This window comes from Acomys minous, assembly GCF_964271855.1.
Source record: "Acomys minous genome assembly, chromosome: 13".
NCBI lineage: Eukaryota > Metazoa > Chordata > Mammalia > Rodentia > Muridae > Acomys > Acomys minous.
Window position 1 is genome coordinate 104,566,860 of NC_140495.1, and position 26,000 is coordinate 104,592,859.

Genomic DNA, 26,000 nt, shown 5'->3' on the forward strand with positions numbered 1-26,000 from the left:
TCTGTGACTCCAGTTCCAGGGGATCTGACACCCACACACCAATGCACATTTTTAAACCTTTTAATTAATTAATTAATTTTTAAAAATGTGTGTCTAGGCTTCAGGGTTGTGGAAAGGTTGAGGGGAATTGAGGTCTGCCATTGCGGTGGGTACACCCACCTCACATGTTCTCTTGAGTCCCGTCCGTGTCTGCCCCCCCGCCCCCCAACTCTTTCCAGCCTGCAGCCAGCCCCACCCACCCAACCCTGGAGCAAAGCCAGAGAGAAACAGTTCCCTCCAAGGCACTGGGCCTGGCTTGCGGTGTCCCCTAATGGCAGTGTGACTTGGGTCACAGTGGTTTTTTGGTTTGACTCCTAGATGCTACTGTTTCGAGTGTGTGGATATCCTGGTGGGCCCAGGGACCTCCGAGCGAATCAACGCCATGGCCTGCTGGGTTTGCTTCCTGTGCCTGCCTTTCACTCGGAGTGGGCTGCTGCAGAGGCGGAAGAAGTGGCGTCACCAGCTGAAGGCCTTCTATGATCAACATGGGGTAAGGACATCCAGTGCAGGGGGCAGGGGGCCTGGACCCAAGGCTGCAGGCTGCCAGCTATGCATACCACTGGTTAAGGCTGAAGCTTTTGCCTTGACTCCCCTTGGCATTTTTCTATTGGAGAGCAGGTGTCACTGACGTTATGTTGTGATAGGGTCTCAGGTAGCCCAGGCTGGCCACAAACTTACTGTGTAGCTGAGGATGACCTTGAACTCCTGTTCCTCTACTGAATGCTAGGATTACAGGCACCACATTTGTTTGTTTGTTTGTTTGTTTGTTTGTTTTTTCAAAACAGGATCTCTCTGTGTTAGCCTTGGCTGTCCTGGACTTGCTTTGTAGACCAAGCTGGCCTCAAACTCACAGCGATCCATCTGCCTCTGCCTCCTGAGCACTAGGATTAAAGGCATGTGCCACCATGCTCAGCTCAGGCACTACATTTATTATTATTGTTTTTGTGGTTGTGGTTGTGGTTTTCAAGACAGGGTTTCTCTATGTAGCCTTGGCTGTCCTAGACTCACTTTGTAGACCATGCTGGCCTCCGATGAACAACTATGCACCTGCCTCTGCCCCCGCTAAGTGCTGGAATAACAGGTGTGTGCCACCGTGCCTAGCTTAAGCACCACATTTATAAGGACCCAAGGCCATGGGTTCGACAAGCTTTTATTTATTTTTATTATTATTATTATTATTATTATTATTATTATTATTATTATTATTATTATTATTATTATTATTATTATATACACAGTGCCACGCCTGAATGTACACCTGCAGGCCAGAAGAGGGCATCAGATCACATTACAGATGGTTGTGAACCAGCATGTGGTTTCTGGGAATTGAACTCAGGACCTTTGGAACAGCAGGCAGTGCTCTAAACTACCGAGCCATCTCTCCAGCCCCAAGCTTTTATTTTTATTTATCACTATTTTAGTCTTTTGAGATAGGGGTTGTTTGTTTGTTTGTTTTGAGACAGGGTTTCTCCGTTTAGCCTTGACTGTCCTGGACTCACTTTGTAGACCAGGCTGGCCCCGAACTCACAGTGATCTGCCTGCCTCTGCCTCTGCCTCTGCCTCCTGAGTGCTGGGATTAGAGGTGTGAACCTCCACGCTCAGCTAGAGAAGGAGTTTTGAGGGACTGAAATGCACAGGAAAAGAAAAAGAAAAAGAAGAAAGAAAGAAAGAAAAATGCACAGGAAAAGATCTGGTAGAGATGAAGGCAGTGGTAGCACAGTGCTGGTGGGAGCCACTGTGTACTGAGCCCAGCTGCTGAGCTTGACCTGGGAACCGTCACTCCCTGAAGCCCCAGAGGCCACCAGCCCTGGTGTTATCTGGATTTCAGTCTTCAGGCTTCAGGGCTTTGGAAACGGCTTTGCGCTCCTGGAGTCTTTGGAGCCTGAGACCTACAGAGTTGTGCTCTGCTAGGATCCCCTGTCCTCTATCTTCAGAGAAACCATATCCTGCTTCCCTTTGTAGATATGTGGGGGTCCGGGCAAGAGACCTGGACCTGGGGAGTGGGTAGAGTTGGCCTCTAGGGAGAGATGGACAACACTGGTCACAACAGGGCCAGCCTGGCCTTGGCAAGCGAGTCCCAGATGGCTCTCAATTGCATCCTGCCCGTCAAGGAAAGACAGTTGTTCGGGGTCTCACCTAGAACTCACCATCTCTCGCTGGACAGCCAGACAACACACATCCTCTTATCTTTTTCCCTCTTTTTTTCTTCTGTTTCTTTTTCAGGCAAGCTCTCTGGGCATGTACAAGACAGTGTCGGCGTGGAAGAGACAGCCAGTGCGGGTGCTGAGCCTTTTTGGGAATATTAATAAAGGTGAATATAGTCACATCAATTGACTCTCCAGAAGAGAGGGGATAGGAGGGGCCCAGTTCTGGTGTCCTCTGCCCGGCCATTAGAATATCGCTGGGCAGCTAAGATGTGGAGCAGGAACAATGATAGAACATGTAAACCTCTTCCTCAGACTCTTGAGCTGAGAGAACTAACTATCCCAGGAAAGCGTGTTTTGGCCAGAAAAATCCCCCAACTCTGTACCCAACCAGGAGGGATGGTGAAAAGGGTCAGATCCAGAATCCCAGACCCAGAATCCTGGTAGGGTCCCTACTCCCCAAGAGGAGGAAGCAGGGATCGGGTAGGGACAATCCTGCAAGGATAGAAAGCAACTGCTATTGTCAAGAAGGCTGGATTCTGGCAGCTCTGCCCCACTCCTCCTTATCCCCCACTTCCTGAGCCCTCTTTTATACCTGACTCTTCTTGGGCTACTCTGATGCCCCTGTGCCCAGCAAGCACAAAGCCCCGAAGGCGTTCTGGTCTCTGGCTAAATCATATCCCATGTGGGATACCAGAGTGTTCAGTGACCCCACAGTGTGTCCCAAGGGCTCCATGTAGTAGCTTTAACTGTATCGCCACACCTTAAGGATATCCAGTGAGGGCTCAACTTGCCCAAGCTCCTGTTCTCAGGGTCTGAGGGAACCCCACTTGCTTTGGGGTTCACCAGTCTGGCTCACCCTACTGGTTGTCTAAGCCAGCAAGTGAGAGCAGAACTCAGAAATGCAAGTTTCATAACAGATTGCTTGAGTGAATGCTCAGGAAGTTTGCCCTTGAACTCTCTGTCACTGAAAACATCAAGCTGCTACCTCATGACAGGAGAGCCACGGATGTCCACTCTGGGGACAGCTCTCATCAGCTATATCCATCTTTTCTACCCCCGACCCCCCCACCCCACCCCTCCGCCAACTAGAGCTAAAGAGTTTAGGCTTTTTGGAAAGTGGTTCCGAAGAAGAAAGACTGAAGTACTTGGAAGATGTCACAAATGTCGTGAGGAGAGATGTGAGTTGAGATGGGGCAGGGGTGAGATGGGGGGGATATGGGGGGAGGGCTGCCAAGATCTGATGTGCCACTGGGTGAGACTACAGGGCCTGGGGGGGAGGGGAGAGAAGGGAGGGAGGGAAGGGAGCCCTGGAGGGACAGGGAGGAGCATGCTGGGTACAGCGTATTGCTGGACATTTCCAGACCAACATGAGGTCCTGGGGCTGGCTTCAGAATAGTCATACATGCACACACACACACACACACACACACACACACACACACACACACACAGACACACACACACGCCCACTGTGCCTCACAGAGGGAGGTGGGAAAACAATGTTTCTATGACCTTTGCACAGCCCTCAGCCTCAATCAGGGCGAGCAACCAGATATTTATTTATTTATTTATTTATTTATTTATTTATTTATGGTTTTGGGGTGTTTTTTTTTGGGTAATTATTTATACAGTATTTTGCCCACCACAAGAAGGCATCAGATCTCATTAGAAGTGGTGGTGAGCCACCATGTGGTTGCTGGGAATTGAACTCGAGACCTCTGGAAGAGCAGACAGTGCTCTTAACCTCTGAGCCATCTCTCCAGCCCTGCCAGACATCTTTTTTTTTTTTTTCTGCCAGACATCTTAAAATCCACATGGATGCTGGTTTTTTTTGCTGCCTTTGATAGGAATGTGTATGGGTGGAGGGGCTCTGCCCCACCCCACCCTGTCATAGCTACAAGGGTTGAGCTGACCCAATGACAGTTGTCAGAAAGCATCTTCCAGACACAAATCTGCTGCTGCTGTCTTGACTCTGTGGTGGGACCTCTCTCTTCCTGTGTACATGCAGGCAGGGTGCCAGTGCATTTGGCCCTCCTTAGGCAGACAATTGGGATGTCAGTCTATAACCCAGAGCCATGACCACTTCTTCTGGCCAGACCCCAGGCAGTCATTTCCCTATAGGACCCCTATAGTACTCAAATCAGGTAGAGAAGTTGGGGCAGAGAGAGAGGGGCGTGGGGAGGGGGAGGAGGAGGAGGAAGAGGAGGAAGAGGAAGAAGGAAAAGAAGAGACTTTGTTTGGGAGTCAGCTTACTACTGAGAGAAATGGAAAGGTTCAAGAAAGTGGGTACCTGTTGTAGTTTCGGGAACTCACACTTGGACATCTTAGGAACTTTTTCTTATGAGAATGTCTAGGGCTCGCCAGGTGGTGGAGGCATATGCCTTTAATCCCAGCACTCAGAAGGCAGAGGCAGACGGATCTGTGACTTCCAGGCCAGCTCGATCTACAGAGAAAGTTCCAAGACAGCCAGGGCTACACAGAGAAACCCTGTCCAGAGAAAAGGAGAGGGGGCAGAAGTGAGGGGAATGTGACTGTCAGCTGGGTGGTGGCACACACCTTTAATCCCAGCACTCAGGGAGGCGGAAGCAGGCAGATCACTGTGAGTTCGAGGCCAGCCTGGTCTACAAAGTGAGTCCAGAACAGCCAAGGCTACAGAGAAACCCCATTTAAAAAAACCAGAGAGATAAAGAGAGGGAGAGACTGAATAAACGTATGGATGCCTAGGGCTAGAGAGGTCATTGGCAAAGCAGGGGTTTTCTGGGCTCTAGAAAGGGAGCTTGGGTCACTTGTTCAAATGGAAGGCTCCTCGTTAGCCTGCACTTGGGGCTGGCTGTTTCATTCTTTTCCTGCTTGTCCAGAAAGTGACCCTGTCTGATACTAAGCGGGGATTGTTTATGGCCATCAGACAGTGTCCACCCGGCCCGCTGCTCCCAGCTGCTTGGCTTTCTGTGCGGCCCGTGATTTCCCAGAAGGACATGGAATCCCCTAGGCTGAGTGAGCATGTGTCCTCCTCCAGGACTGGCCCTTTAAAAAAAGAGCAACAGATAGCCGAGGAAGAATCTCAGATATGGAGTGTTCTCAGCCTACCACTGTTTGGGCTGAGAGCCAGTGGTGTGTCCCTGCCTAAATGGGGCCCAAGGTTCCCCTAGGCGATCCGTGTGGGTCCAACCTACAAGGTCCATCACTGGGGAGATGAGAGGGATGCAGGGGCTCTATTGGGGGCCATCAGTGGGGGAGCACTTGGCTTTCAACCATCCTTGTCCCATAAGTGATGATATGTGTGTTCCCTAGGTGGAGAGATGGGGCCCCTTTGACCTCGTGTATGGTTCAACACAACCCCAAGTCTCCTCTTCCGACCACTGCCCTGGTAAGTTTCAGCCCCAGTCACCTGAGAAGCTTCTTCAACCCTGTCACCTCTGCTCTGTCTTTCTTCTGCCTCCCTATCCCCTCATACCACCTCAGCCTTCAGAAAGGGCAGAGGGCAGAAAGCACACTTTTTTTTCGCGGGGGGTGCAGGGTTTGAGATAGGGTTTCTCTGTGTAGTCTTGGCTGGCCTGGACTCACTCTGTAGACCAGGCTGGCCTCGAACTCAAAGTGATCCGCTGCCTCTGCCTCCCAAGTTCTGGGATTAAAGGTGTGCACTACCATGCCTGGCTCAGAAAGCACACATTTTTTTTTCTTTCGAGACCGGGTTTCTCTGTATAGCCTTGGCTGTCCTGGACTCGCTGTGTAGACCAGGTTGGCCTTGAACTCACAGCGGTCCGCCTGTCTCTGCCTCCCAAGTGCTAGGATTAAAGGTGTGCACCACCACGTCCAGCACAAGCACACATTTTAAAACCAGCCTCCCTTGGCTATAACTGACAGATGGGTCTGCACATGCTCAGTGTGCTGTCAGGTGACTGACTTCTAGACTAGGCGTTCCCATCTCCACGAAGGGAGAGCAGAGGTACCCAGGGTTCACACAGGTGTGGTCCTGGCCCTCCACTCGCCCCTCGCCATCTGACCTGGTCTTCGTCCTGGTTCGTGGCAGCCTGGTACATGTTCCAATTCCACCGGATCCTGCAGTATGCGAAGGAACATTCAGGGAATCAGAAGCCCTTCTTCTGGATGTTCGTGGACAATCTGTGGATGACTGAGGACGACCAAGTCACAGCAGATCGCTTCTTTCAGGTGGGGGCACCTGGGGGGAGGGGCTTAGCTCTGGGGTACCTGGGGGAGGGGCTTAGCCTCTATCCAGCTCACTCCTGAGGCCTCTGTTGTCCTCCTATGTGCAGGGCCACAAGGACATCAGACACACTGCAGATTTTCAGAACACTGGTCCCTACTGGTCCCCACATGACATGCATGCCCACACCATGCACTCACATGTGCGTGTGCACTCATGCTGAACAGTCTGTTCATGTGAACTCTGACCATCAGTGCAGCTACCTAGGCTCCGGTGGTCAGTTCCCTCCTGGGGTAAATTTGGGCCAGTGTCAGGGTGGGGATTGACAGTCTGAGATGTAGGAGAAGAGAGACAGCAAGGCCTTTATGCCCTCAGCTCCCAGAAGGACCTACAACTGAGGTTGAGGAATTTGACCTGCTGTGGGGGAGTAGAGAAGGTGGGGACCCACAGGCATTAAAACATTTCCCTGGGAATGTTCACTGGGGGAAAAAAAATCAGCAATGAGAGCCTCTGCCTGTCAAGTGCTGTCAAAGAGTGTGCACCACATGCCCAGCCTCTAGTGTTCTTTTTCGTATTTGTGAGATGGCCAGAGCATTTCCCCCTCTGCGTCCATGATTAGAGCTGCAGAAAATGAACTATCCTTACATTCCTAGGAAAGCCTACTTGGCTTTTGTTTTGTTTTTTGACACATGAGTTTCTCTGTGTAGATTTGGCTGTCCTAGACTTGCTTTGGAGACCAGGCTGGCCTCAAACTCACAGCGATCTGCCTGCCTCTGCCTCTCGAGTGCTGGAATTAAAGGCGTGTACCACTACTGCCTAGCGATTTCTCTGGCTTTTCAGAGTTTTAGAAAGTTAGATTATTCTAGAATATAACCCATTGCAATGATGTTTGAAAAAGTTTTTTTTTTATAGAGTTGCTCAAAGTGATCTGCAGATTTTATCTCTTTGTAGTTATTTAAGGTAAATGAATACCAAGCAGGCAGTGCCACTGAGGAGGTGTGGCCAGCCTAGATGGTCTGTTGACTATGTGTGTCCCTTGGGAGGATATTGTGTTTCTGTGTCACGCTGACCCCCAGCCCTCTCTTCTCACACAGACAGAGGCTGTGACCCTTCAGGATGTCCGTGGCAGAGTCCTCCAGAACGCTGTGCGGGTGTGGAGCAACATCCCAGGAGTGAAGAGGTATCTCCTCGGGGTAGGGGGACATTAATGGACATGACTTCTGGTAGAGCCCAGTCTGCATAGACGCCTGCTCCACCTGGCTGTGTCTTAAGAAACCTCTTGTCCACCACACCCCTGGACACAACGGGGTTCGGGGTGTCCCTGTGTTCCGAGGGACACTCCCCATGCTTGTACCCACACACTTGTTCATATATAATGACTCAGCTCCCTAATGCATTCACACACCCACACACAGACACCCACTTCTCACAGAAATGCATGGTGGACTGAGCCAGTTTGAACTGTATCTTCAGAGACTGCTAAGTCATGTCCTTTCCTGCCCCACCAGGAGTTTCTGGAAACTTCCCACCCACCTCTTCCATTCAAGCATTCTCCTGGCTCCTGGCCACTATTGCTGGTCAGGTACCACCAGGTTCCTTCACCTGGAGGCTTTCAGGACTTGGGTTGAGGTGGGGCAGAGGGGGAGGGGGACTATAACTTTCCCAAGCATTCTTTCTGAAAGCTTCTAAGGTGCTGTCCCCTGCCCACAGTCTCTCCCTGACAGTACTGTGGGACAAAGCAGTGCAGGAGAGGGACAATGTGTGAGCAGAGCTGTCTGCAAAAGGAGCCAGGCTCTACTCCTGCCAGCTGTGGGCCTGTCAGGCATGTCATACACAGGCCATCTATTCCTTAACAAATAAGCCTGCTTTAGAAGTAATCATGCAAGGTCCAGCCAGTACATGTGGCTGCACAAAAGGCACCCGTCCCCCTTCTTTGAGCTGGTCCCCTATGGAAACTGCCATGTTTAGAACTTGGAGGGCAACAGCTTCTACTTCTCCTCCTCCTCTTCCTCTTCCTCTTCTGCTTCCTCCTCCTCTTCCTCCTCTTCTTCCTCTTCTTTTCTTCCTCCTCCTCCTCTTTGTCCTCCACCTTTTTTGAGACAGGGTTTTTTTTTTTTATCTCTGTATATCCCTCCCTGCCTGTGCTGGAGCTTGTTCTGTAGACCAGACTCAAACTCAGAGATCTGCCTGCCTCTGCCTCCCGAGTGCTCAGATTAAAGGTGGGCAGCACCAGCACCACCTGGGACCCCACGCCTTTTCTGATTGAGGTACCTGCTTTCTGTTAGGGCTTGCAAAGGAGGTTGAGGGCTGGGTGCACCTGCATCTAATACTTAAGGTTACCTGGCTCCTGGAGGAAACTGGAGACCATTTGCTTTCAGCGTGACTTCATAGTGAGGTGAAAGACACTTGCCCACTGAAGTAGGAATCATGTTGACAAGTTCATGGGCACTGATTCGATATTGGCCTCTGGGTGACCACTGTCACGAGGCTCGGGGGTGGGGAGGTGGGGGGGGGCAGCTGGAAGACAGGGTGGAAGTAGGGAAAGTGCATTCTGACACGGCATTCATTGCTTTTGTCTGCTTTAAAAGAGATGGTCCTTAACTCCACGGGGTGGGGGTGGGGTAGGGGGAGAAGGCTGGGCACACAGAACGAGGATGCTAGGTGTCGCATCTTCAAAGCTGGGGGACTCTAGGGTGAAGTTCACCATCTTCTAGGAGCCCCTGGGGCATGGGTTTACCACTTAAATGTAAGCTGGGTTTGCTGTGTCAGGCCTCCTGGGAACAGTGCAGACACTTGAAGGGTCTCTCTGATCTTGACCCTTACTCTGTGTGGGTCCCTGCCTGGGATGGCTCAGCAGCCTCTCCTGCCAGCCTCTAGGCTCCTTCTTTACCCACAAAAGGGGGTTTGACAAAGATCACAAAGGTCGTAGTTGGGGTGTTGGTGGCACACAGGTCTTTGCTTTTAATCCCCGGGGCTTCTGTGTCAGTCTTGTCTACATAGTGAGTTCCCAGCCAGCCAGGACTACACGGTGAGATAACGTCTAGAGACCATGGGCAACCTTTCACCTTCTAGGGGACCTCAAGCCCCGCCCCCTGCCCCATCCTAATGCTGCACTTCTAACAGGTGGCTCTTTTCTTGGTAGCAAGCACGAGGCCCTAACACCGGAGGAGCAACAGTCCCTGGAAACTCAAACCAGAACCAAGCTGGCAAAGAAAATTGACCCTCTGGTGAAGAGCTGTCTTCTTCCCCTGAGAGAGTACTTCAAGTATTTTTCTCAGAGCCCACTTCCTCTTGACAAATGAATCACGGTGCAATGAAAGACTATTCTATTTCCTAGAACCACGGCACCCTTCTTCTTATGGCCTTTTCCCTCTGTAGCGTTTCCTTCTGGTTTTTTTTTTTTTTCTTCATGCGTTTGGGTTTCTCCTGTTTCATTCTCAAGAGGCAGATGCCTTGGTGCAGCTCACTGTGGGGGTGGGGAGGTGCCCACTACTGTGGACAGAATCCTGATGCGATAGCCTGTCATGCATCTCCAAAAGTGTGTGTGTGTGTACCTGTTGTGAAGTTTTTCAAATATATTGTAGAATTGTTCGTGGTCGTGCTTTGGTGTGGTGTGTGAGTGAGGCCTTTATGCTGCACATCACAGTGATGACATTCCCATAGACACTGCGTGCCGGCCATCCTGCCGTGGGCATATGGCCTTTGCCACCTGCTCCTTCGTCACCTGCACCTGTTGACTTTGATGTCTGAAACCACTCACCCTACGTCCTTCCTACACAAAGCACCCCAAACCATTGCTGAAGCTCACACCTAGTGAGCCAGACCCCAGGCCATATGGTTTCTAGGTTCTTCTAACACAATGGAGCTTGCAGAAGTGGGTTCCCGCCTTTAATCCCAGCACTCGGGAGGCAGAGGCAGGCGGATCACTGTGAGTTCGAGGCCAGCCTGGTCTACAAAGGGAGTCCAAGACAGCCAAGGCTATACAGAGAAACCCTGTCTCAAAAAAAAAAAAAAAAAAAAAAAGAAGTGGGTTCCCAACAGCCTTTGGCAGTTGGTGTTCCAGTGAAGCTAAATCCACAGGCAAGTGTGGACTGGCCAGCTTTGAAGTGTGTGGTGAATCCTGATGAGCCATACCCTACACACACACACACACACACACACACACACACACACACACACACACACACACACACCCCTCAGATCTAGACCCCAGCCATTAAAGAGACTCAAACTGCCCAGCCAGAACAGCTAGGGCTCAGGGCCCACTGGGGTTGTCAGTGCTCTGGAAAGGAAGCTGGGCCAACGTTGGACCATGAGGTAGGAGGGGTGCTGTCTTGGGGCCAGTGCACAGATGCTCACTCCCACTCCCAAGCCTAATGTCATGAGCTTGATTCTTAGAACCCACTCCTGTAAGCCACGTGCGCTGGGGCATGAGTGTGTATGTGAGTACATATTACAGGAACTACTACTTAGGCCAGGGTCTGCCCGCCCAGTTGACTTGATGAGCCAGCAGAAGCAGCAAGCATGAGCCCATAGCCACCACTGACCAGACAGGTAGCAAAAGCTCTGGATAGAGTGGCAGCCAATCCCTCCCAAGCTTATAGCACCAATGATTCCCATACATAATTAGTGTTATTTCTCTCTCTCTCTCTCTCTCTCAAAAAATATATTTATTTATACAGTATTCTGCCTCTACTCCAGAAGAAGTCACCAGATCTCATTACAGATGGTTGTGAACCACCATGTGGTTGCTGGGAATTGAACTCAGGACCTTTGGAAGAACAGACAGTGCTCTTAACCTCTGAACCATCTCTCCAGCCCCTTCCTTTTTTATTTTGGTTCTTCCAAGACTGGACTCATTTTCTAGACCAGGCTGGCCTTGAACCACAGAGATCTGCTTGTCTCTGCCTCCTGAGTGCTGGGATTAAAGATGTGTGTCACCATGCCCAGCTTTTAAACAGCTTCCACGACGCCCTTCTTAAAAAAAAAAAAAAGCTGAGTGTGGTAGTTGCATGCCTTTAATTTCAGGCAGCACTCAGGAGGCAGAGGCAGGTAAATCTCTGTGAGTTCAAGGTCAACCTGGTCTCCAAAGCTAGTTCCAGTGCACACAGGGCTGTTACATAGAGAAACCTCGTATCAAACAAACAGAAAAACAGACAGTTGGTGGTGGTACATGCCTTTAATCTCAGCAAAGGCAGAAGCAGGTGGATCTTGAGTTCAAGTCCAACAGGGTCCACAAAGTGAGTTCCTGGAAGATGGTTCAGGCTGTTAAACAGAGAAGCCTTACTTTGAGAGAGAAAAAAAAAAAAGTCAAAGCAAACACTTATTTGTCTATTTTGTGTGTGAATGTAATGTAGGCATGTGCCTTGGTGCTCACGTGGACATCAGAAAACAGCCTGTGGGAGTCTGTTTTCTCCTTTCGCCGTGTAAGTAGGCCCTAGGTTGTCAGCACCTTGGCTTGGTAGAAAGCTCCCTTGCCTGAGGAGCCATCTCTTTTTCTTTTTCTTTTCTTTTTTAAAAAAAATTATTATGTATACAGTGCTCTGCCTGCAAGAACACCTGCAGACCAAAAGAGGGCACCAGATCACATTATAGGTGGTTGTGAGCCACCATGTGGTTACTGGGAATTGAACTCAGAACTTCTGAAAGAACAGTCAGTGCTCTTAACCTCTGAGCCATCTCACTAGCTGTTTCTGGTTTGCTTTTCTGAGGACCTTGAACTACTGATCGTCTTATCCCTACCTCCCAAATGTTGGGATCATAGGCATGTGTCACTATGCTTAGCCAGTGTCAGTTTCTGTCAGCCTCCAAGCAGGGATCGCTATGAGTTCGAGGCCAGCCTGGTCTACAAAGTGAGTCTAGGGCAGCCAAGGCTACACAGAGAAACCCTATCTTGAAAAACCAAAAAAAGGGGCTGGAGAGATGGCTCAGAGGTTTAGAGCACTGACTAAGAACACTGTATACATAAGTAAGTTTTAAAACAAAAGAAAAACAAAACAACAAAAAGATTATTTATATAGCATTCTGCCTGCGTGTATACCTAGATGCCAGAAGAAGGCACCAGATCTCATTATAGATGATTGTGAGCCACCATGTGGTTGCTGAGGATTGAACTCAGGACTTCTGGAAGAGCAGACAGTGCTCTTAACCTCTGAGCCATCTCTCCAGCCTCCCACTACATTTTTAAAAAGGATTTTTTTTTTCATGAGTGCTCTATCTGCATGTACACTTAGATGCCAGAAGAGGGCATCTGGGAGAGCAGGCAGTGATCTTAACCACTGAGCCATCCCTCCAGCCCCTCAACCCCCCCTCCCCCCACCCCAAGTGCTCATAGGCACTATTTTCAAATCCTTCTGGTCAGGTGACCAGTGACCTCCCTCAGGACACCCCCATTGACTCTGAGGCCCATGACATCATCTAATGTGCCACTTAGATGCACTTAGATGGTCAAGCTCTCCTGGACCACCCAGTGTCCCTGCATGATTCACAGACACCCTATGGCAGGGGACTTGACTGTACTAAGGGGACAGCTGTGCAGCTGCAGAAGCTGAAACTGAAGAGACACCTGGAGCCACCAACATCTGGAGCCAAAAAAGGCCTCTCCTCTCAAGGCAGGGCTGTTCTTATTTTTTAGCTAATGTGCATGGATGCTTGAGCACCATGCCTTGCCTTGTTGCTATGGAGACCAGAAGAGGGCAATGAATCCCCTAGAGCTGGAGTTATAGAAAGATGCTGCGTGCTGAGAATCGAACCTGGGCCCTCTGTGGAAGATCAACAAAACTGCTGAGCCATCTCTCTAGCACCCAGAGCTGTTGTTGTTGTTGTTGGTGGTGGTGGTGGGGGGGGGGGGTGTGTGTGTATGTATTAGCTATAGCTGCCCCAGGAAATGGACAGACCCCCAAGAGAAAAGAATGGCTTCCTCCAGCAAGGACACTCATGATCCACAAAAACTGTGATGTTAAAGGCAGTCATTGTCCTGGCCTCCAGGGATATGGTGTACCATGGATAAAGGCCAAGCTGCCCTGCTAGAAGACTCAAGGTTTCTGAGCACCCATCAGACGCTCCCAGCTACACACTTTCCACATTTTGTGGCATCATACTCAGAAACCTTAGAGCCCCAAGTCTGTAAAAATATAATTCCTATTGGTTCTCACATCCGGCCCAGCTTGCCTTCAAGGGCAAAGCCAAAGCTAGCATCCAGCTTCAGTCTCCCAGCTCTTGGTTTGCCTTTAAATACTATGTGCAAACAGGGCATAGTGGTGTATGCATGGAATCCCAGCCCTGGGGAGGGCAGCCTGGAGTGTTCCTGTCTCCAAGCCAACCAAAGCACATGTCTGTATCTATAGCCCATGCAGTGTCAGGTGTGCATTAACTCAGATTTTGTTTTGTTTTATTTTGAGACAGGGTTTCTCTGTGTAGCCTTGGCTGTCCTGGACTCGCTTTGTAGACCAGGCTGGCCTTGAACTCACAGTGATCCACCTGCCTCTGCCTCCGGAGTGCTGGGATTAAATGTGTGCGCTACCATGCCTGGCTGTTTTTGTTTTTTCAAGACAGGGTTTTTCTGTGTAGCCTTGGCTGTCCTGGACTCACTTTGGGATTAAAGGCGTGCAGCACCATGCCTGACATTTTTGTTTGTTTGTGTTTTTTCTTTCTTTGTTTTTGTTTTTGTTTTCATAGAATTATTTTTGTTGCTACATCATCACAGTCATCTGGCTACTGTTATGAATTTTAATTTAATCTGTGTTTTCTGGTGGTCTTAGGCGCCTATGAAAGAGTGGTTCAAACCCCAATGCTAAGTAACTCACTTAATGGTGCACAGCTTCTAGGAATCAAAGGTGGGATTTGAACCTAGCCATGCATTTGCCGTGGTCTCCTGCCCTAATGTCCTTCTCCCAGGGACTCCTTCCCTGCAGCTGCCCAGCTCATGTTGCGGGGAGGGGCACCAAGTTTTGCAGAACTCCAGTCCCTTCCACTTTGCTAGCCATAGCATGGTCCAGCTCTGCCATAAAAGCCCCCTCAACCTCTCCCTACTGCCTGCCTGGAAGAACTGCCGGGTTTAGGGGGTGAGGGTCGGTCAGCCTGGTGGATACAAGGCGAGGGAAAGTGTGTCAGCCAATGGGGGCGCTGTTCAGGCCCCTGGACATCAGTGATAGGCCCGGACATTGATGCCAGGTCAGGCCTATCCAATCAGGGAGAGCCTCGAGATTAGTGCCAGCGTTGTGTTGCTCTAGCGGGGGTGGGGGTATTGGGGGGGGCAGGGAGTGGGGGTGGGGGGACTTGAAACCTAGGCTATGGTGCTACTGTATCCGTTTCCATCTGTCCAGTGACACCAAGGTGGCTCCCCAACACCGTCTTTTGCTGAGTCCTCAGCTCCTGCCAAGCTAGTGGGGAGATGGGGGGGGGGGCGGCAAGAGAGGCCCCAACTCTATGTGGTACCTAGCGAGAGAGTTCCAGCTCACACCTGGATTTTTCTCTGCCAGAGCCCAGTAGTCACGTTCTGATGCTTGTGTTTCTCCTAGCACACCAAGAAGGTAGCTTCCCGACCTGCCAGAGGGCCTCCGTGCCTCCCTCCCTGCCTGCCGGGGTCACCCCCTCCCTTTCCTCTCTCCTGTTCCCTCATGATTGCCCTGGCATGCCTGCTCTCTGCTGTTGACTGCCAAGAGCCTCTGGTGGGTTTCGGGTTTCTCTGTGTAGCTTTGGCTGTCTTGGAACTCACTCTGTAGACCAGGCTGGCACAAACTCAAGAGATCCACCTGCCTCTGCCTCCTCCTGGCGTCCAGGGAACACAGCATTGGAAACAGGATTGCCTAGTCTGCCTGGCTTTGGAGAAGAAAATGAAAATCTCATTTCAGTGTTCTCGAATGTTTACCTCACCAAGCCTTCGAAGATTGGGTGATGAGAGACCTGGACCAGAGTGGAGCCCCTAATTCCCCTCCCCCCTCCCCTCCTGCTGACCCTCTTTACCCCTCCCACCTGCTTGCCTTCTACTTTTTATTTTATTTATTTATGTAGTTTTTTGTTTTGTTTTGTTTTTTGTTGTTTTCGAGACAGGGCTTCTCTTGAACTGGCTGTCCTGGCCTCACTTCACAGACCAGGCTGACCTCGAACTGCCTCTGCCTCCCAAGTGCTGGGATTAAAGGCGGGCACCACCATGCCCGGCTATTTTTTAAATTCCTAGTCTTTAGGTTCTCCGTTCATGTGTGGTGTTTGGTCAGCACCAGGTCCAGGCTTTGAACCTAGGTTCATCCTCTATAAGATAGGGCCGACAGAGGGCTCTAGAAAAAGGACGCGGTGACCAGGCCCGGAATGTTCTTAGCAGCGGTTGAGTACCGTGTCTTCCCACCCGCACCCTAAGCCTCAGCCCCCGACCTTTGGGGCACACCGTTGCCCGATCCTCCTTTTGTGCAAACCACCCAACACCCTCGCACCTGTAACTCCGGCCCACGTCCACGCGCCTGCCCAGCAGCGGACTGGGCAACTCTCGAGAGCCCCGCCTCCTCCCGCCCCCCAGGATGTGGCGGGAGGGATGGGCCGAGGGCGGGATCCCAGCTGTACTAGTCGGCCAGGCGCGCAGCGCGAGCGCGAGCGCGAGCGAGCGGAGTCACAGCTGGTCTCCTCCGGCCGAAGTTTCAGCAGCCCCAGATTTCCGCGGCCCACGTCCTGGCAACCCCAGTTCTCCGTGGCCCCAGAGGGCTCCGTGGCCCCAGAGGGCTTCGGGACCCCAGCAGCTGCAGCTGTCCGCGCCCCGAGGTCCAGCAACCTGGAGTCTGCGTTCGCACCATGCCGCTAAAGTGAGTTCGTTCGCGGTCTCGTCCTGTGAATGGGGTGAGGGAGTCGTGGGCTGGAGCCGGGGAACCATCCGAAGTGGGGCTGAGAGAGCCCGACGGTAGCGTAGCGGCCCAAAACCGGCGCAGATGTCCTCTGTTCGGGACGGCTAGTGGCCACACCTGGACCTGCCTGCATGAACGGCAGGGGGCGGCGCAGGGCGAACCTGCCGCACCCGCGGACCAGACCCTGGCGCGTGGGAGGCTTGTGGGAGGAGGGAGGGCAGGAGCGGAGGCTGAAGGTGAGGACTCACAGCAGCCCTGGGCACAGGCTTACCCGCCGCCGCCCTTCTACTCCCTGCTGATTTCCCAGAAGGAAGGGTGTGTGTTACCTCAAAGGCCAGCCGAAACTCACTGCTTGGGGACGGAGCACCTTCTCCGTACACTTGGCTTCCCTCATAGTGGGAGGGAGAGAGGGATGGTGGGTGTGGGTGAGGGGGTTGGGGGTTCTCTGTGGCTTGTCCGCAAGGGTTTCTCTTGAGACAATCTTCCTAGCTAAAGTATTAAAGGCCGCTTTAGAGTAGAGTGAGGTGTCCCCCTTTAGCCCCCCCCACCCCACCCCTCACCCTCACCCCCACCGTTAACTCCTGTGCGGCTTGTAAGAGGAGGTGGCTGGGTTGAGACCCACAGGACACAGTCTCTTGTGAGGCTTGAGAGAAGCATCCAAGTCACCAAGGGTCTGGAATATGGAATCTCATCAAGTTTGGTTTCAGATGGTCCTGTGCCTCACCTCGGGGGGGGGGGGGGCAGGCATCAGGTGTCTGCATCCCCTTTTAACACTTCAGAGGCAATCCTACAATCTTGTGTCCCTTTTCTGGGCACAGACCTCAGCAGGGGCTCCGGTTGGCCTTTCTGGGCACACAAATCAATTGTCTTTCTGAGGTTGGGGGCTGTCAGGCCCTGGAGATTTGCAGTAGGTCAGGGAGGGATGGGTGGTGGGGGAAATCTCAGTGGAAAACCAGCCTAGGGTCCTCCTGCACAGGAGTTCACGCTTTCTCATGGGTATCATATCTTGTGTCCTCCGGGAACCAGCCTGCCAGTTTGGAAGAAGCAAGGTCTCACTGGTCTCACTTGTCTTTCTGATGGGTTCTTCTCTGGTCCCGGGCTGCTCTTGCTGCTGTTTAGCAGCCTCCACGCTGGTAAGTTGGGATGTTTCATGCTGTGTGTGGGTGCGCGCGCGCAGAGCCTTAGGGACATCCTAGCCAGAGGCCCATTGGAGAAAGCTGGGTCCCCACACCTAGGCTGAAACAAAGGGTTGGAGGTTATAAAGGGAAATGCTTTTCCAAACTCTGTACTTCTCATTTCTTGCTGAGGGGAGGGGGTCAGTGGAATGTCCCTCCTGGCCTCTTTGTGTGGTGAACCATAAAAGCCACCTTTGAGAAGAGCTGCGGATGAGATCGGGGAGAAGGGAAGCTTGCACCTCACACCTGAGTTGATATAAGACCTTCACCCACCCTCCTAATGAACCTTAATAATAAACTCCTCCCTTGCCTTGGTGGGTTGAGATAAGACTGGCGTTTGAATCTTGAGTAAATAAATGATGCCATTGTTTTGAATCTCTGCAGAGGGTGAAGTTAAGGATGTCCATGCGATGGTGGGCAGCGACGTGGAGCTCAGCTGTGTTTGCCCCCACAGAAGCCATTTCAACTTGAATGATCTGCATGTCTATTGGCAAATCGATACCCAGAGCACGGTGGTGGTGGCTTACCACCTGCCTGAAGAGTCTACGAGGAGAAGCATGCATGTAAACGACACGTACAAGAACCGGGCCCACCTGTCACGGGACCGCATGGAGCAGTGTGACTTCTCTCTGAGCCTGCAGAATGTCACTCCTCAGGACACCCAGGAGTTCAAGTGCCTGGTATTTAGGGAGCTCGAACTGCACATGAAAGTGGTGGTCAGGCTACATGTAGCAGGTAAGACACTCAAGGCTGAGAATTATTGGCTTCACCCAGCCTGTTGCTCTGGAAAAGTCCCTAGGAAACGCCGATCCAGCCTGTCTTGGTGGCAGGCCTCCGTGTAGCTCCGATCTCAGCCGAGTCCATAGCTCAAGACCCCCTGGTTTCAGAGAACTGTTCTGTCTAGCCATCTTTGTCTTCAGCTGCCTAATTGAACTCAGAGTGCATACTGACAACTGAGCCAATAGGGGAGTGGGCCGAGAGCTCATTTGGTAGAGTGTTCACCATACAAATGTGAGGACCTTAGCTCAACCCCAGCACATAAAGTCAGGCGTGGCACCACACGTCTATAGGTGGATCCTTGGGGACTCACTGGCTAACCAGTCTCCAGCCTAGCCTACCCAGCTTTGGACCAGTATGTGATCCTGTCTCATCCCCTCCCCGCCACCCCCACCTTCCAAAACCAAGGCGGACAGCTCCCATGGAACACTACTAGATTTTGTACTCTGGCTTTCAAGAACATTCTTGCACATGTACACAAGGATCCCCCCCCCCTTCCTCCAACCAGCATGTCCTCAAATGTGTGCACACAGGGAGTGAGGAGTGCTGGAACCCTAAATGAAGCTGGGCTTTAGGGGATGCTTGCTCCACCAAGGATTTGGTGGGGGGGACATTTAGTGGGGAGGCAGACGTGTCTCCGGTGAGGCCCACATGAGGGACCAGGAATTTGGTTGTGCACTGTCACCGTCCACCAGGCTCCATTCCCCTCTTCCCCCGCCTCTGGTTAGCTACACTCATTACTTTTGCGGCACTATGGCCAAAATACTGATACAGATGACAGAGGAACAAAGATGTCCTACAGCTTCAGCCTCCAGACCAGCCTGGAGGGAAAGGCACGACAGGGCAGCACAAGAGATGGCAGCAGCCAACACGAGGCAGAGGCTGCTCAGCACACAGCACACCAGGCTGCAGCAGAGAAAAGGGCAGGCTGGCTCCCGGCTCCCGGCTGGCTTTCCCTTCCTTGAGAATTGTTCTGTGTATGGGTGTCTTTTTGTTTTTGTTTTTGGTTTTTCCAGACAGGGTTTCTCTGTGTAGTCTTGGCTGTCCTGGACTCACTTTGTAGACCAGGCTGGCCTCGAACTCACAGCGATCCACCTGCCTCTGCCTCCTGAGTACTGGGACTAAAGGCGTGCCCCACCACCGCCGAGCTAGTGTATGGGTGTTTTGTCTGCATGCACGCCTGGTGACCACAGAGGGAATCAAATCTCATGGGACTGAGTTATAGATAGTTAGTTGGTTGTGAGCTTCCACATGGGTGCTAGGAATCAAAACCCAAGGCCTCTGGAAGAGCAGCCAGTGCTTTGAGCCATCCTTCTAGCCCTCTTTTTTTTTTTTTTTCTTTTCCTCCTCTTACCCCGTCACCCAGTGCATGCTGGGAGTTTATTCAGCTCATAGACTAGCATATCCCAATCTAAAAACAGGTGGGCCTCAGCCCAGTCGAATTGGCCGTGAAGATTTAGCCACCTATATCTGTAGGTCATTCTGCCCCACAAGCAGCTTGGGCTTCCTCGCAGGTTTGAGCCCCCCTCATTGCTGCCTTCTTTCCCCGCAGCCAACTTCAGCACACCGGTCATCAGCACCTCTGGTCCCTCTGCCCCGGGCCAGGAACTCACCTTCGTCTGCAACTCCACCAATGGCTACCCAAAGCCCAACCTGTATTGGATCAACAGGACGGACAACAGCCCCATAGACGAGACCCTGCAGAATAACACCGTCACCTTGAACGAGCGGGGCCTGTACGATGTGGTCAGCATCTTAAGGATCCCTTGGATGCCCCGTGTGGATGTTAGCTGCTGGGTAGAGAATGTGGTTCTCCACCAAAACCTCACCAGCGTCAGCCAGGCAGGTAAGGCCCAAGCAAGGGGCACCAGGGACTCGGGGAACATCCAGATTGTGGGATAGGAGAGGCCCAGAGTCATAAACAGACACCTTACAGATGATCACTATCAGGAAGTGGCATGAGGGGCTCTTGGTTTTTAAAGGTAGGGACAGAGATTGCTGCTCAGGTCTTGAAAAATAACCTTGACTCGCTCTCTAGGTAAATGATTAGCATGCCCAGCACCCACAGCAGCTGTTTCTTAGACTCTCTAACCAGTGAGAACTGAGGTTCTGCAGGGCCCAGTGCATCTCAGCAGCCACAGAACTTGGTCAGGGTGGAGGGCCATGCCAGGGCACTCCCCCATATTCTCTGCCTTTGAACATGTCCCCCCTCCCCCCTGAAGGAATTCAGCTGGACTTGACTGGGTCCTCTATGGACCATAAAAACATGACCCTCCCCATAGCTGTCCCAGTCCAGGTAAGGGACCAAGCCAGTCGCCAGATATCAGAAGAGTGAGTCTATTAACAGGAAGTGCCCTGAGTAGGTGATCCACACAGGGAGGAAGCAGGCAATAAGAGGCTGGGAGCTGGGGTGCCGTGGGGGTGGGGGAGTGGCTGTCGTCTTTGGGGTCGGTGATGGCGCTGTCCTGGCATACTTAGCACTACTGAATTGCCACACAGTGGGCACCTGGGTGTTGTACAAAAATCAGAGAGTGCCACCCCCAGAAGAGCCTGTACTTTTTTTTTTTTCCTTCCCCCAAGTCAGGTTTTTCTCTGTGTTAGCTTTGACTGTCCTAGACTCGCTTTGTAGACCAGGCTGGCCTCGAACTCACAGCGCTCCGCCTGCCTCTGCCTCCCGAGTGCTGGGATTAAAGGCCTATACCACCACACCTGGCCACAAGCTGTACTTCTTCTACACGCCCCCCTTTATAAGCCCAGGACCATGGCTCCAAGTCTTTTTTTTTTTTTTTTAAGAATTATTTATTCATAATGTATACAGTGCTCAAAAGAGCATTAAATCTCATATAGATGGTTGTGAGGCACCAATGTGGTTGCTGGGACTTGAACTCAGGGCCTCTGGAAGGGCAGACAGTGTTCCTAACCTCTGACCCATCTCTCCAGCCCTTGGCTCTTAAGTCTTTAAGTAGAACAGGGGACTTTTGCCTGAAAGAACACCCCTATACTAACATGAGATTTCGTTTTGTTTTTCTTTTTCGGTTCTTTGAGACAGGGTCTCTCTGTGTTAGCCTTGGCTGTCCTGGACTCGCTTTGTAGACCAGGCTGGCCTCAAACTCACAGAGATCCACCCAGCATGAGATTTAAAAACTCACCCACTGTTGGTAGGGGAGCTTTTGAAAATCTGCTGTCCTTTTTTTCCCTCCCCAACAAGGTCCTTTTAAGTCTTGCTCATTTTCCCATTTCCTTTTTTTGGGGGTGGGGTTGAGACAAAGTTTCTCTGCGTAGCCCTGGCTTTCTTAGAATTCACTCTGTAGAGCAGGCTGGTCTCTGCCTCCCAGTGCTGGGATTAAAGGCGTGTGCCACCACTTCCTGGGCCCCAACCCTCCCCCATTTCCTTTCTTTTATACAAGGTCTCATGTAGCCTAGGCTGGCCTCAAAGTCACTGTGTAGCCAAAGTGGCCCTGAACACCTGATCTTGGGATTTCAGGTGTCTGGCCACACCCAGTTTGTGTGGCATAGGGGTTGAGCCCAGGACTCAATGTGTGCTAAGCAAGTGCTGTACCCACTGGGCCATGCCCCCACGCCATTTCCTTTTTCTTGCAGATAATTCCACTGGAAACAATGACAGATTCACAGAGAACCCACAGGAAACTGACAACCAGAAGACAAATGTGGTCCTTTTCTGCCTCCTTGCTGTACTACTGGTGGCAGCAGGTGCCGTTTCCACCTGGCTTTGCAGAAGCAGGTGTCCCCACAGAAGCTATGCAGGTGCGTACCAGACTCATTGACAGTGTTCTCTGCTGTTGTGGATGCTTTGGTTTTTTTGCATTCCCTACAGTCTTTGAGAAAATTCCATTTAAGATCCAACTTTAGGGCCTGGAGAGATGGCTCAGTGTTGAAGAGCACTGACTGCTCTTCCAGAGGACCCTGGTTCAATTCCCAGCAACCACATAGTAGCTCACAACTGTCTGTAACTCCAAGGTCTGACACCCTCACACAGACATCCGTGTAGGCAAAACACCAGTGAATATAAAATAATTTTTTTGTTTTTTGTTTTGTTTTTCCAGACAGGGTTTCTCTGTGTAGCCTTGGCTGTCCTGGACTCGCTTTGTTTTTGTTTTGTCTTTGGTTTTTCGAGACAGGGTTTCTCTGTATAGCCTTGGCTGTCCTAGACTCCCATTGCAGACCAGGTTGGCCTTGAACTCACAGGGATCCACCTGCCTCTGCCTCCCGAGTGTTGGGATTACAGGCGTGCACCTCCAGGCCCAGCAAACTGATGCTTTTCTAAATCATGGGCAAGTATGTGCCTGGAGTTTTGTACACTCCAAGGACAGGGCCCAGAAAGTGACAAAGCCACACGTCACATGGGTCACACAGTACAGTGTCTATGGCCAGGAAGCCTAGAAATGCTTCAAGGAAGTGGATGAGGATAAATGGAGCCACAGCTCCTGTCTGGCCTAGTCCCTGAAAGACCTTCCTTTCCCCACAGGCTACCCTTGGGTTCCCAGTTTGTGGCCCATACCATTGGTGTCTGAACTGTTCTCTCAGCTGATCTGCTTCGCATGTGCCAGGGGTCCTGTGCTGGGGACACACAGCATTTTAGTCTTTTTATTTTACTTGTGTGTGTGTGTGCCTGAGTGTGTGTATGTGCACCACCTGTGGAAAAGCCCGTAGAGAGCAGAAAAGAGTGTTGGATCCCCTAGAGCTAGAGTTACAGGCCGTTGTGAGTGGCCATGTGTGTGCTGGGAACTGGACCCAGGTCCTCTGCAAGAGCAGCAAGTGCTCTTAACCACTGAGCCATCTCGCCAGCCCTGACACAAAGCTTCCCCACACTTGTTCCTTAAAAATCCATTTCCCCTTAAAAGCAAGGTTTTCAGGGGAGCCCCCATGGGGACCCTCTCTCTTGCCCAAAGCAAGAAGCCTAGGGGAAGATGTGGGCAGAATGGGTGATGCTCCTCTGTGTCCACTTTCCCCAAAGCCTGAACTACTTACTCTGCTTTTTGACCCACAGGTCCCAGGGCTGTAAAGCAGGAACTCACAGGTAAGTGTGCCTGGGGCGGGCAGCAGGGTGGCTGAGCTGTTGTGACCTTGGTCAGTACTTTTAAATTCCTGATGGTTCCAGAGATCCAGAAGCCCTGTCCTGTGGTAGAAACTTCTGGACCTTGCACAGCTGAGAGCCTGATGTAGGCCCCCAGGCCTCTTCTTTGTGGGACCCATGGTCTCCTCAACTCTGGCACAGCTCAGTGTCCCTTGGTGGAGGTGTGCATCCTATAGTTTGCACAACAGTGGCAGGTAGACCTCATTGTTTCTAGAGGTCGAGACTCGTACCCCAATTTTTGTTTTGTTTTTTTGGTTGTTTTTTATTTTTCAACATAGGGTCTCTCTATGTAGCCTTGGATGTCCAGGACTCACTTTGTAGACCAGGCTGGCCCTGAACTCACAGTGATCCACCTGCCTCTGCCTCCCAAGTGCTGGGATTAAAGGCATGTGCCATCACGCCTGGCTTGTTTTGTTGAGACAGGGTTTCTATTGTAGTCCTTGCTTGTCCTGGACCTGCTTTGTAGACCAGGCTGGCCTTGAACTTAGAGAGATTCACCTGCCTCCGCCTCCTGAATGTTGGGATTAAAGGCATGTGCCACCACACCCAACTCCTATCCCAAATTTGGAAAAACACCCACATGAGGTGTTGTTTGACCACCAGGAGAGATCAATGGCTTTAAGGACTTTTGCCACTTCAAAGCGACTTTTCCTCCCCAAACCTGGCTAGGGATGGCAGGCAGCATGTGTGGTTCCCCTCAGTATGGTGAGGCCTGTTTGCTTCCTTAGGTGAGCAGGCTTTGATGGCTAATTCTCCCCACCCCCAACCCCAGGCTGGACAAGCTAGTGTCAGGCCACCTGGTCCTAACCCAGTCATGTGGCTCCTGTAGCCAGCTGCTTCTAGTTTTTAGCCCCTTTTCCCTCATGAGTCTGAGTCCCAAGAAGAATCATTTTATTGTTCACCCTCCAACCACCCCCCACCCCCCCCACCCCGCCCCGCCCGGGATGAAAACACTGAGGATGGCTCTGTAGTGAGTGCTTGCCTGGCAGGCATGTGGAGGTGGGGCCTGCCTTCACCTTCCTTTTTCTCCTTCTAAGACTATCCCTGACAGGACCCTGCCCAGGATGTGGACAGAGGTTCTATGAGGCGCCACCCCATGGACTGTCATGCAGTTTCAGAACGGACTCCCACAGGCCTGGTGGTGGAGGGGGACAATGAGCCGTCTGCTTCTATGCTACAATGGAGGACAGGGATCCCCAGCCTTGAGAGGGGCACAGAAACCGTGAAGGAGACCTTTCCAGTGGGCGGCACCATCAGAATATGGAGCCCCCAGTGAGTCCCTCCCACCCAGCCTTCAGCACACAGAGCAGCAGCTTGTCCCTTCCCCAGCAGGAGCCCCAGAGCATGTGGCTCGGGCCCCCATGGGTTCTTTGAAAAAGGACATTGGAGCCACTCTGAAAGCACCTACAAATCCACTGGAGACTGTTTTTCCTCAGGACCTTCAGTTGGGGAGATAGCCTAATGTTGGTCTGTTTTGGTCTCAAGCTACTTGGGCTTCCTTGAGGATACGTGGAGTTTTGTGACAGCAACCCTGCTGCTGGCTGGCAACGGCTGGGCTCAGAGGTTTGGGGCCCTCGGCTTCAAAACCAAACATCAAAGGGACACGCCTCAAAGCAAAACACAGCCCGTGTGCCGCGCACGGGCTCTTCTCCCTCATCATCGAAGCCCTGGAGCGTGACTGTCGTGTGGATACAGAAGGCTGACAAGCTTTGAGCACCGTTACCCAGCCTCAGCAACTCCTGCCATTCTCGGAGCCATCCACGTGGCCGCAGCCTCCTGGGCCTCTAGGTTGCTGGCCAGACTAGAGCTAGCTATTTTGTTTCTAGATGGTTCTGCAAAGTTGGCTGCTTGGTAACCTAGGTGGGCACAAACAAGCTCAAAGGAGGTGCAGGGAGTCCCATGGACTCCCCGATGGGACACAGCATCTGACCCTAGTTGTGGGCAAGCTCCTTCCCACCCAGAGGTGGCCTGGAAGTTCTGGATAGTCAGGGCCTGCTTGCTCAGTGCTGACTGATGTGTGAGATCTCAGGCCCAGATGGAGCAGGAGAGAGAACCCTGGTGACAGGCTCAAGGGGACCCGTTTTATGAGGACCTGTCCATTTTTTTCTGCTCACAGACTCTTCACATGGACGTATTAAATGGATGTAAAGAAAAGACCCACTTAACTTCCCGCAAAGCATTATGTATCTGTAAAATAGCAGTGGTGATTATGGGTCTTAAGTTGGCAGCTACGGCAAAAAAAAGCACAAGGTACCAATGGGTACAGGAAGCTGGGGTGCAATGACCCAGGCCAGATGTTTGGGACTTAGTGCCTTCCCAAGGCCCACAGTTCCAGGACACAGCCATGCCCCAGGTTACCCTGGAACTCGGGGGTGGGGGATCCAGTCTTTCACTTTTCTTGTCAGAAGGTAGTTTTGGGTCAGAAAGAGGTCACCCCTGCAAGCCAGCTGCCTTGGGGGCACCAGACACACTGTTCCCACTGCTTAGGCAGGCACTGGGGATCCTCACCAACTGTGTCTCCCTCCCTGGGCTCTGCTGTCGTTGCCACCTGCTGCTCCCAGCAGGCCCCCACCTTCCCGTGGAATTCTGGGAGCACACCCCCTCCACCCAGCACATCAGCATTCATGAGATCCGCCCTGTAACACCTCCGCCTCCGCCAGCTCAGAACCTTGCTATCTGTCTTTATCTGGTTTGTAGATGGATGGGGTTCCAATGTTCTCATAGAGATTTCCAGAAACTTGACAGGAGAATAAATCTAAGATGTGCTTTCTA

At 51.8% G+C, this 26,000-nt stretch overlaps 2 protein-coding genes across 3 annotated transcripts in view; both read left to right on the top strand.

Moving 5' to 3' along the window:
* Window positions 1-9,942, top strand: part of DNMT3L (DNA methyltransferase 3 like) — a 20,896-nt gene extending 10,954 nt beyond the window's left edge. The window contains exons 8-14 of the mRNA XM_084752810.1: window positions 358-529; window positions 2,263-2,350; window positions 3,276-3,364; window positions 5,478-5,553; window positions 6,217-6,356; window positions 7,446-7,531; window positions 9,494-9,942. Of these exons, the coding sequence (XP_084608936.1) occupies window positions 358-529; window positions 2,263-2,350; window positions 3,276-3,364; window positions 5,478-5,553; window positions 6,217-6,356; window positions 7,446-7,531; window positions 9,494-9,653 (811 nt within the window). The 3' untranslated portion in view covers window positions 9,654-9,942. The remainder of the gene's footprint in view (window positions 1-357; window positions 530-2,262; window positions 2,351-3,275; window positions 3,365-5,477; window positions 5,554-6,216; window positions 6,357-7,445; window positions 7,532-9,493) is intronic.
* A 5,951-nt stretch (window positions 9,943-15,893) lies between these two features.
* ICOSLG (inducible T cell costimulator ligand) lies at window positions 15,894-26,000 on the top strand. Of its 2 annotated transcripts, none has more exons than XM_084753697.1 (7): window positions 15,894-16,142; window positions 17,208-17,314; window positions 17,741-18,091; window positions 19,686-19,979; window positions 21,734-21,898; window positions 23,142-23,171; window positions 24,280-26,000. In XM_084753697.1, exons 1-7 carry the CDS (start codon window positions 16,132-16,134, stop codon window positions 24,384-24,386), a joined length of 1,065 nt encoding a protein of 354 aa, XP_084609823.1. In that variant the 5' UTR covers window positions 15,894-16,131; the 3' UTR covers window positions 24,387-26,000. The 2 variants fall into 2 exon arrangements, with proteins under 2 accessions (XP_084609823.1, XP_084609824.1); XM_084753698.1 differs by having other exon boundaries at window positions 15,895-16,142; window positions 24,266-26,000.

Coding starts and splice junctions, on each gene's coding strand:
- ICOSLG (XM_084753697.1), top strand. Junction 19,980..21,733: donor CACCAGCGTCAGCCAGGCAG/GTAAGGCCCAAG, acceptor TTTTTCTTGCAG/ATAATTCCACTGGAAACAAT. Junction 23,172..24,279: donor TGTAAAGCAGGAACTCACAG/GTAAGTGTGCCT, acceptor TATCCCTGACAG/GACCCTGCCCAGGATGTGGA.